The sequence below is a fragment of the Zootoca vivipara genome, chromosome Z1, assembly GCF_965207765.1.
Source record: "Zootoca vivipara chromosome Z1, rZooViv2.hap1.1, whole genome shotgun sequence".
NCBI classification, from domain to species: Eukaryota; Metazoa; Chordata; class Lepidosauria; order Squamata; family Lacertidae; genus Zootoca; species Zootoca vivipara.
In genome coordinates, this window is record NC_142583.1 from 70,816,846 (window position 1) to 70,827,565 (window position 10,720).

General features: G+C 50.0%; 1 protein-coding gene across 1 annotated transcript in view; it reads right to left on the bottom strand.

Moving 5' to 3' along the window:
- GFRA4 (GDNF family receptor alpha 4) overlaps positions 1-9,868 on the bottom strand; it is a 190,105-nt gene extending 180,237 nt beyond the window's left edge. Inside the window, exons 1-3 of the mRNA XM_088657127.1 lie at positions 9,790-9,868; positions 2,677-2,765; positions 2,318-2,516 (exon numbers count right to left, since the gene is read on the bottom strand). Of these exons, the coding sequence (XP_088513253.1) occupies positions 2,318-2,516; positions 2,677-2,765; positions 9,790-9,868 (367 nt within the window). The remainder of the gene's footprint in view (positions 1-2,317; positions 2,517-2,676; positions 2,766-9,789) is intronic.
- Between the last annotated feature and the right edge of the window lie 852 nt (positions 9,869-10,720).

Below are 10,720 nucleotides of genomic sequence, written 5' to 3' on the forward strand. Positions count from 1 at the left end.
TCTGGGACTTGCCTTTCTCTGTGATCACATGAGATGCCGGCCTCAGTTTGTGTAGGCTGGTAAATTGAGGGAGGGGGGAGCAAAGGAAGCTGCACTCTTGGCAGTCGAGGAATTGAGAGCAAATTCAATTGGTCCGTAATTCAAGATCATCTGGGAAACTGGAGAATGTCTAATAGGTGGCTGAAGGCAGGCTCAGGGCAGGGGGCGGCTGGGTGTGTGTTTGTGTCAGCCTTTGAGAAACAGCACAGAAGCAAGATGAAATAAGCAGCCAAACCTGGAAATTGGCCAGCTCTCAGTGGGGTCTTAACTGGGGTCAATCAGGGACGCAATAGGTAAAGTAAAGGTAAAAGGTGAAGGACCCCTGGATGGTTAAGTCCAGCCAAAGCAACTGTGGGATACGGCACTCATCTCGCTTTTCAGGCCGAGGGTGCCGGCGTTTGTCCACAGACGGCTTTCCATATCATGTGGCGAGCATGACTAAACCGCTTCTGGCGCAACGGGACACTGATGAATACCAGAGCGCACGGAAACGCTATTTACCTTCCCACCGTAGCGGTACCTATTTATCTACTTGCGCTGGTATGCTTTTGAACTGCTAGGTTAGCAGGAGTTCGGACAGAGCAACAGGAGCTCAACCCGCCGTGCGGATTCGAACCACTGACCTTCTGATCAGCGAGCCCAAGAGGTTTAGATCTTTGGTATGCGTAGCTAGTGGACAGGTCCATTTCCAGAGGAGGATTTAGGGGAGCACCACTGGTTCAGTCGTAGTGGGCACAGAGCCCCGGGGGTGCCACTGAGGATGGCACAACTATGATTGAGAATGGAGCGTTAAGAGGCCAGGGGTGCCAAATGTTGGCATTGCACAGGGCGCCACTGAAACATGAGACCCCAAGGCCTGCCACTCCCATTTCCTTGTTTGTAATAATTGTCTACGAGTGTGTCATACCAGGAAGTGATGGCTCCGGGATTTTGGCAGCCTTTGCACATAGCACACCTAACGATTCTTCCCTCATACCAAAAGAATAGATGGAACATGCATGGTGGAATTGAGAAGTCTCTCTTGCTGGATTTGATTCTCTTGGATACTTTATGTCAGTGGTTTCCAAACTGGGTGGTAATGCCCTTGGTAGGGGAGATTATCTAGGGGTGTGTGTGTGTGCCGGAAGTGTAAATGACCATCAGACTTCGAAAAGCTGGTATCACTGTGACAAGTTCATCAGTTTTGTTGAATTAACTAAACCGCTTTAACTGGAATTTGAATAAATCTGCCATTAATTGGTACAATTAATTGAATTTTATTGTGTGATTGCCTTTCTTAGCGGGTCGGGCAAACCACTCTTCTGAATAATGCTTTCTTTAGCGTAGGGTGTGTGTGTGTGTGTGCGCGTGTGTGCGCGCGGGATGAGTTTATGGAATCAAGAGGACAGTGGCCTGAAAATTTTGGGAACCACTGCATTAATCATTTAAAGTGTCACAAAACTCTTTGCTCTTTTTTGCTACAACCCACCCCGACTGCTGCATCTCTGCAACATCTCTAAAGGCCAAACTGCTTTTTTGGGTAGAGACATGTTTCCCCCTGCAGAGCTAATAACAGCTTTGGGGAAACGAGGTGGGGGAATCCAGGAAATGACACTAAAATGGAGATTTAAACACCTACCGTGTTTCTCCAAAAATAAGACACATTCTTATATTTATTTTTCCTCAAAAAAACACACTATTGCTTATTTTCAGGGGATGCCTTTTTTAAAAATTAAGTATGATACAGTTTAACCTACACGGTTAAACTGCCTATCACTATGGCTTATTTTCGGGGTATGGCTTATATTCCTTTAATGCTTAAAAATCCTGCTATGGCTTATTTTATGGCTACGTCTTATTTTAGGAGAAACAGGGTACCACCACTTCCCTGGTCTTCAAGGCAGCCACGTGGAGCTGCAAATTAGTAAACACAACCACCCCCCCAAAAAACCAAATATGCATATATTCTTTTTCTGTGTTCCTGAAACATCTGCCAATCAATTTCAGTGGGTGACCCCAAGTCCTAGCCTTATGCACCAAAGCCTAAAGCTTTTTCTTTGAGTCCCTGATATAATGCAATTATGAGTATTGTTGGGGGGGGGTCAGTGTGTATGAAACCCTGGGCCCCTTGGAAAGCTGTGATGCAAAGCTGTGAGGCTGAAATGTATGAGCTGGAACCTGGTGAACAGGTCAGGCTCATCCCTTAGCCGCTCAACTAAGTACCACCTTCTGCATCTTTAAAGAGTGAGCTCTGTTGCCGTAGAAACCAAAGGATGGGCCTTTCCCCACCCATCCTCACCTGGCTGGTAGGGAGAGAGCAGGGAGTCAGCTGATGCTGGAAGCTGGTTAATCCTCTTGGTTGTGTCTGAAGCTTTGAACTGAGGGATTCCCTGGAAGCCTGATGGGGAAGCCAGATGGATTGCGAGTCCTTTCATTCTGTGCTCAGTTTGTATCTGCAGCTCTTTCAACCTGTGCTCAGTCTGCATCAACCGTACGATCTGCAATACGATTGCAGGGGTTCGGTTCCAAGGGGTTCACGTATCCACAAAAACACCTATACTTGAAACACTCCTTTGCAACTGCCGTGCTTTTAAGCTCTCTGCCTTGTTCACTGGCTGAGAAGGCTGGTTCGGTGTGCTGGCTCTGGGATGCTCTCACAAGCTCTTGTGTGGCTGTCTGAATTCTTGTGAGATCCCACAGAGCTGTCCCCAGTTGCTTCCAGAGCTGGCTCGTGGAGAGGGTTTTGCCTGGTAATCAGGGCAGAGAGCTCAAAAGCTCTTTTTGCACTGGGGGGAAACTTGTGCGCATTTAATTTGCGCCATTTCAACCAGCCTGCCTTCAGCCATGCAAGGCTGAAATCACACGAGTTGTGCGTAAGATACAATTGTACAGTGTGTGTCATAGCTGCCAAGTACCCCGTTTTCCCCGGGAAACCCCCCATTTTTAGTTACCTTTTCCCGGTGGTCCCCCCGTATCACACCGTCTCCCGTTTTTCTCCGTTATTTTCTCCTGCTGGCGGCCATTTCTTCTTCTTCCTGATTTGCCCTTCTATGGGCACAAAAAATGGCCACTGCCGGCTTCAAAAGTAGCTTCTACGCATGACCGGAAGTGCGTCAACACAACTTCCGGTGTCGCCCCACCCATCTATGGGCACAAAAAATGGCCGCCGCCGATACCGGAAGTCGCATTGACGCACTTCCGGTCATGCGTGGAAGCTACTTTTGAAGCCGGCGGCGGCCATTTTTGGTGCCCATAGAAGGGCAAAACGACACCGGAAGTTACGTCGACGCAACTTCCGGTGTCACACGGCTGCCGGTCCCAGATTCTTGGAAGGTAAGGTGTGTGTCCCAATAAATCCATAAATCAGTTTCCACTGACTGTCATTGCAAGGAAACTGGACCCTCAGTAAGAGCCCAGAATCCCTGAAGTCTCTTGCCATTCAGAAATTGAGCACGTAAATACTTTTTTAAAAAATTGGAAGTTGATTTTTGGGAAGAAACTGCCCCCCCCCCAGCATTTTGTGAAGATGGTGTTTCAATGAATATCTAAGGGAGCTTCTGTTTCTCAGCAAAACCTTGCCGACATCTCTAGGACACAGATGCAGCATTACCATTTTGGAAATAAAGGAACTTTGGGCTTCACTAAGGCATGGTTGGTATCAACGACAAAAGACAATTTGGGTCTTACGATTTATGTCATAGTGTAAACCAGAGTGTTTCTGAATTACCGGTCTACTTTATTCTCTGACACTCCTCCGCCCCCTTCTTCCCCATTTACAGACACATACATCTTAATGAATTTTACTCCATCAATTTTTGGATGGCACTTTTATTTTTAGTGAACACCCAGTAAATTTTTTCGTGGGATTGGCAAGTTGAAAGGAAGAGGAGGGGGCGGGGGGGGATGTCATTGAGAAGGAACGACAAGGGCAGAATCCACCAGTGAACAAGTGGAATGGGGGACAGATCAACTAAATCAGCGCCTCCAAAAATGATCATAATATCCAAGCCACTGGTCCTTATGGAGTAGCCTCTTGTCTTTTGAGTAGGAAAAAAAATAGAGCTTCTGCATAAGATCTGGGGTGACAGTTGTGGTTGGCTGGTGATAGAATACTGGACAATTTCTGAGCACTTAGAGAATCATAGAACCATAGAATTGGAAGGGACACGACGAGGGTCATCTAGTTCAACCTTCTGTAGTGCCAGGAATATTTTGCCCAGCATGGAGTTCGAACCCATAGCCCTGAAATTCAAAGTCTCATGCTCTACTGACTCTCCAGACCAACACGGCTACCTACCTGTAACCAGCTCTACTGACTGTTGTTCCTAGATTGACTAGGAGTTGCCTGGTGTTGCTGAACCTCCAGCAAAGCTGATGAATAAATCCTGTTGCTTCTAAATCTCTCTCCCATTGAGGATGTCTGCTGGAATGGCTGCCTCTGAGTACCTGTTTCTGGGAAGCACAGTTGGGGAGGAGCATTATTGCACCCAGGTTCAGCTTGTAGGTTTCCTGTGGGCATCCAGTTGGCCGCAATGAGAACAGGATGATAGACCATCATAGAATCACAGAACTGCAGTGGTGGAAGGGGTCCCAAGGGTCATCTTAATCCAACCCCCTGCAATGCAGGAATCACAGCTAAAGAATCCATGATAGATGGCCATCCAGCCTCTTCATGAAAGCCTCAAACGAAGCAGAGCACAACCTTACACCATCGAGAGTCCCTTACACCAGGGGTCCCCAGACTTACCTGCCTTCGGGCCGGAGGGCGGGAGAGTGCGCGTGCAGTGGGCCGGAGGGTGGGGGAGTGCACGCCAGTGCGCATGCGCACACCCATTTGCTGGCGCGGTGGCGCGCTTCCAGGCCGGAAAAATCGCCGAAAATTGTTTGTGCGCATGCGTATGGCCTCCCCGACCCGGAAGTGCACCTCCCCTGACCCGGAAGTGCACCTCCCCTGACCCGGAAGTGCACTGGAAATGACCTCTTCTGGGTCGGGAGAGGCCCATACGCATGCGCAGAAATGATTTTTGGCAATTTTTTCCCGATCTGGAAGTGCGCCGCCGCGCAGCGCGCTGCAAGAGCGGGCGGCGGCAGCGGGCGGCGAGGGTCGTCGCAGGCCGGATAGGGAGGCCAATTGGGCCGCATCCGGCCCGGGGGGCGTAGTCTGGGGACCCCTGCCTTACACCATCAAACAGCTCTTACTTTCAGAAAGTTCTTCCTAAGTCGGAATCTCCTTTTTAATAATTTGAATCCATTGCTTCAGGTCTTCCCTCCTGGAGCAGGAGAAAATAAGCTCGCTCCATTTCCCCATGTGACAACCCTTCAGATATTTAAAGATGACTTTCATACCCACCTGTCAGTCTCCTCTTCTTCAGGCTAAACATACCCAGCTCCTTCAACCATTCCTCATAAGGCTTGGTTTCCAGACCCTTGATCACCTTGGTCGCCCTCCTCTGCACACCTCCCAGCTTGCCAACATCCTCCTTAAGCTGTGGTGTCCAGAACTGGACGCAGGATTCCAGGATCTGACCAAGGCAGAATAGAGTGGTACTACGACTTCCATTGATTCTTCTGTTGATGCAGTCTAGAACCATATTGTGACCTGATCCAGCAAGACTCTTCTTATTCTCTTAAAATAAAAAAATTCTTTCAGTAGCACCTTAAAGACCAACTAAGTTTTTATTTTGGTATGAGCTTTCGTGCTTATTTAACTTATATGCAGAATTCATCATGCGAAAGGCTGGACTAGATGAATCCCAAGCCGGAATTAAGATTGCTGGAAGAAATATCAACAACCTCAGATATGCAGATGACACAACCTTGATGGCAGAAAGCGAGGAGGAATTAAAGAACCTTTTAATGAGGGTGAAAGAGGAGAGCGCAAAATATGGTCTGAAGCTCAACATCAAAAAAACCAAGATCATGGCCACTGGTCCCATCACCTCCTGGCAAATAGAAGGGGAAGAAATGGAGGCAGTGAGAGATTTTACTTTCTTGGGCTCCTTGATCACTGCAGATGGTGACAGCAGTCACGAAATTAAAAGACGCCTGCTTCTTGGGAGAAAAGCAATGACAAACCTAGACAGCATCTTAAAAAGCAGAGACATCACCTTGCCGACAAAGGTCCGTATAGTTAAAGCTATGGTTTTCCCAGTAGTGATGTATGGAAGTGAGAGTTGGACCATAAAGAAGACTGATCGCCGAAGAATTGATGCTTTTGAATTATGGTGCTGGAGGAGACTCTTGAGAGTCCCATGGACTGCAAGAAGATCAAACCTATCCATTCTTAAGGAAATCAGCCCTGAGTGCTCCCTGGAAGGACAGATCGTGAAGCTGAGGCTCCAATACTTTGGCCACCTCATGAGAAGAGAAGAATCCTTGGAAAAGACCCTGATGTTGGGAAAGATTGAGGGCACTAGGAGAAGGGGACGACAGAGGACAAGATGGTTGGACAGTGTTCTCGAAGCTACGAACATGAGTTTGACCAAACTGCGGGAGGCAGTGCAAGACAGGAGTGCTTGGCGTGCTCTGGTCCATGGGGTCACGAAGAGTCGGACACGACTAAACGACTAAACAACAAACAAGGTGCTACTGAAGGAATTTTTTTATTTTACTTCGACCCAGACCAACACGGCTACCTACCTGTAACTTATTCTCTTAATTTATACTACAACAGGACATTTATTGCTCAGAAGTGGACTAGCATTGCTGAGCCTTCACACTTCAGGCGGGTTCCCTGGTCTAGAACCCAATGCAGCCGTCCCCAAGCCCAGCTGCATCTCTCGAGGGAAAGTGGAGCTGTATTTGAAGCTGGTCACTCCAAGTAAGAGTTAAATGGGAGATAAAGAAGAGACCTCCATCTACACACACACACACACACACACACACACACACACACACACACACACACACACCGTCCCTCTGTTGACAGCCGCTTAGTGCTGCTGGAAAGGGGGGGGTGAGCACAGAAGTGGAGCGGGCAATTGAGACGTGGGAACATTAGCCGCATCGAGCGAGTGACCCATGACGGCATGGTGGAGGCCTGCCTTTTGTCCCGCTCTGCCAAATATTTCTTTCGGGAGTGAAATGCGCAGGAAACATACTCCCAAATGATCGCTGTTGAGAATAGGATGGGCTGAGGGGGAAAGGAAGGCATTGTAGGTGGAGAGCAAATTACCCGGGCAATTCATCGCGCAATTTCAAGGATGTGCTGCAGGGATAATATATTCTGAGTGGTGAGAAATTTCGTTTAATTCTCTCTCTCTCCTTGTGGAGTGTCTTCCCCACTATTTTGATTCACACCCTCTTCCACCTCCCTCCCTCCCCATATTACCTTCTTCTCCTTGACTGACTTGTAGCCTGGCCTGCCTGTGGATGTACACCAAGAGCCTAAAGGAACGGGTACCCCAAACCCTCCTCTACAAATGTCAGTGTCTAATCCTCCCCCAGATATTGCCAGCATGCTGAATATTCTTCACAAGGTTGGCGCTTCCCAGGTGACATCCATTTCATCTGGAAGCCGGGGTGATGGAGTCAGGGTGGTGTCGTGGTGACAGTGTCGGACTGGGACCTGGGAGAGACCAGGGTTCAAATCCCCACTCGGCCATGAAGCTTTCACCGGGTGACCGTGGGCCAGTTGCTACGTCTCAGCCTAACCTGCCTTTCAGGGTTGTTGTGGGGATGAAACGAGGAGAGGGAGAACCATGTACATCTATAACCAACCTTTCCACTCTTGTGGCCTCCAACTTCTCCCATAGCAGGCAGGTTGCCCCAGTGATAAGATGTTGTGGACTTTCGCTTCCCTGATGGAACCTGCAATGTCAACATCCTATCGCAATATCTCAAGGTCTGCCTCTCCCCATGTCAGCCACCCTAGACAGACCCTGAGATCATCCTCTAAGGCCCTTCTTCACTTGCCTCCTCCATGAGACCCAGAGGACAGCAAAACAAGAACGGGGCCTTTTCTGCAGTGGCTCCCCATTTGTTTGGGTGCTCTCCCCAGGGAGGCTCACCTGGTGCCTTCATTACATAACTTTAGGCGTCTGGTGACAATGTTCCTCTTCTCCTAGGTCTTCAGCTGATTGAACAATCTTTGGCCTTTTAAGCTGTGTATATAGTTGGGGGGGGCATTGTTTCATTTGTTGTTACGCTATGTGTTTTCGTTTTTGTGTACTGTAAACACCCTGTGCACCTTGAATGGAGGGTGCCTAGAAATTCAACTGTTAGAATACTGGAGTGGAAAGCCCAGTATTCTTGTGATGCGGCCGCCCTCCGTGACAGAAGACAGCACACATTTTTATTAGTAAGTAAATAAATCACATTGCTGACACACATCCTGCCCCTTATGAATGTTTATGAGCATTCCATCACATCAGAATAGTGCAGGAGCTGTTCACCAACAAAAGAAGGATTGTTGGCTACTTTGCATGTTAGCAGGATGCGAGTGGCACTGTGGGTTAAACCACTGAGCCTAGGGCTTGCCGATCAGAAGGTCGGCAGTTCGAATCCCTGTGATGGGGTGAGCTCCCGTTGCTCGGTCCCAGCTCCTGCCAACCTAGCAGTTCGAAAGCAGGAAGTGCAAGTAGATAAATAGGAACCGCTACAGCGGGAAGGTAAACGGCATTTCCGTGTGCTGCTCTGGTTCGCCAGAAGTGGCTTAGTCATGCTGGCCATATGACCCAGAAGCTGTACGCTGGCTCCCTTGGCTAGTATAGCGAGGTGAGCACCGCAACCCCAGAGTCATCCATGACTGGACCTAACGGTCAGGGGTCCCTTTACCTTTACCTTGCATGTTAGCAGTGCTCAGACAGGGTTTCCGAATCCCGGTGTGTCAGTGCTTGTTGCCAAAAAATGCTAAATGTTTTGTGACTCTGTGAAAGTAGCTGAAACTCTTTTTCTCTGCAATCACCTCTGATCTTTTTGTAGCTAAGAATAGGCCGCATTTTGATTCCGCTTGGCTAGGAGGTACCTGCAAGCTCACATGTTCTTTACTTCTTAGAAAGGAAAGAAAAGACTTCTCTCATGAATAGCTAATTGCTTACCTGTTTCTGATCTCAAATTCAAATTCAGAAACTCACTGAACTGAGAGGGATTAGAGAGGCATCAATATTAGAATCCTAAGCAAAGCCATGGTGGGTTCCGTGCCCCTCAGTTTGAAAGCCTGTGAAATGGGGACGTGAGATTGGCTACCTGAACGGATGCCAATAATTCTTCCACACCTTGGGTTTTGTTGAAAGTAAAATGTCCCGGTGAATTTGGAGGATCCTGTCCAGCTCAAGGAGTTTCGAGGGATGTCCCAGAGGTTTTAATAAGCAAAACCAAATTTCTTGATGTGGATGGAGGGAGGGAGGAATTTGCACTTTCTGACCTGGGAACCGCATGTCAAGATGTGCTAGGAGAAAGTCCCTTACGGCGTAGGAGGAGGGGAGATTGTGGGCACCACGAGCCCTCACACGTGCTGGGGGGATGGCTGCCATCCTCCCAGCCCATTGGCTGGCTCCCGGACGCGGCGCTCCCTTGGCGCGTCCAATCTGGACACTCCGGGGGGGGCGTGGCTTGCCTGTTTAAGCAAGCGCGTGGCCGGGATTCTTTCTGAAAGGTTACAGGTGTGTGGGGGGGGGGAGGTTGCTGCCATCACCTCCCCCAAAATGCTGAAGGGTACTCCCCAGGGCCGTCGTAAGGTCCTCGGGCGCCCTGGTGCAGGGATCCCTCGGGTGTGCGCCCCCCCACTCTTAAAAAAAAAAAAGAAAACTCACGGCGGCCCCCGCACCTCACAGCCGCGCTGTGCCGGTCTGCTGCTGAGGCGCGACAGGAGCTGCTCGCGGCCGGGCCGCCTCCGAGTGTCGCGGGCCATTTCCGTGGCCTGCCTGCCGAGCTCCGTGCGCCGGCCAGAGACGCAGCTGGCTGAGTGCAGGATGCGGCCGTCGGGGTTTCTTCCCGCCAACAGGGTGCTGCGTTTCATTGGTAGAGGAGCTGACATGTGGCGTCGCCTCTACCAATGAAACGCAGTGCCGGGGTGAGGGATGACCCTGGCGCTGCAGAGTGGAACAGGGTCCTAGTGCCCCTGTTCCGCTCTCTTACCTCCCTGCTCTCCCGGCGCGGCTGGTGGAGGAAAAAGGGAGGCCGCCTCAAAGCTCCCGCACTTGCTGGGGCGCCCCTCAGCGCCCCCCTGATCGCCCAGGCGCCATGGTGCATTGCGCCACTGGAGTCAATGGGCGAGCCGGGCCTGGTACTCCCTTAAGGAGTCCGGGGGCATGGCCATGTCCGAAGCCGTGGTTGGTAAGGGCCAAAGGCCTGCCCCCTACCGATGGCCCCAGGGTGAGTTCCTAGTTAATCTGCATCGCAGGGCTCACCCAACGGTGGTTAACCCTTCACAGACTGCCAGCAGAGCAGGCTGGAGTCGGATATAGACAGTTAAATCCAATGCCCCTAAGCCAATACCTCTCTACATCCGTAATCAATAAAGTTGTGGCCTTTTCACGCCCATTAACCGTATGCAATGTGTCCTGTGTCTTTATTTACTCTGGGAGGGATCGGGGTATCGCCACACAATTGGCTGTTGGTGTAATTTGGAGATATGGGTGAAATTACACTAAGTGCTTGGTCCACGTCTTCAGCAGCCCGCCCCAACATCTGGATTCTGCTTTGAGTTAGCACACCAGCTGCACAGTCCAAGGCTAAATGCCTGGAGCAGGACTCACCCCCT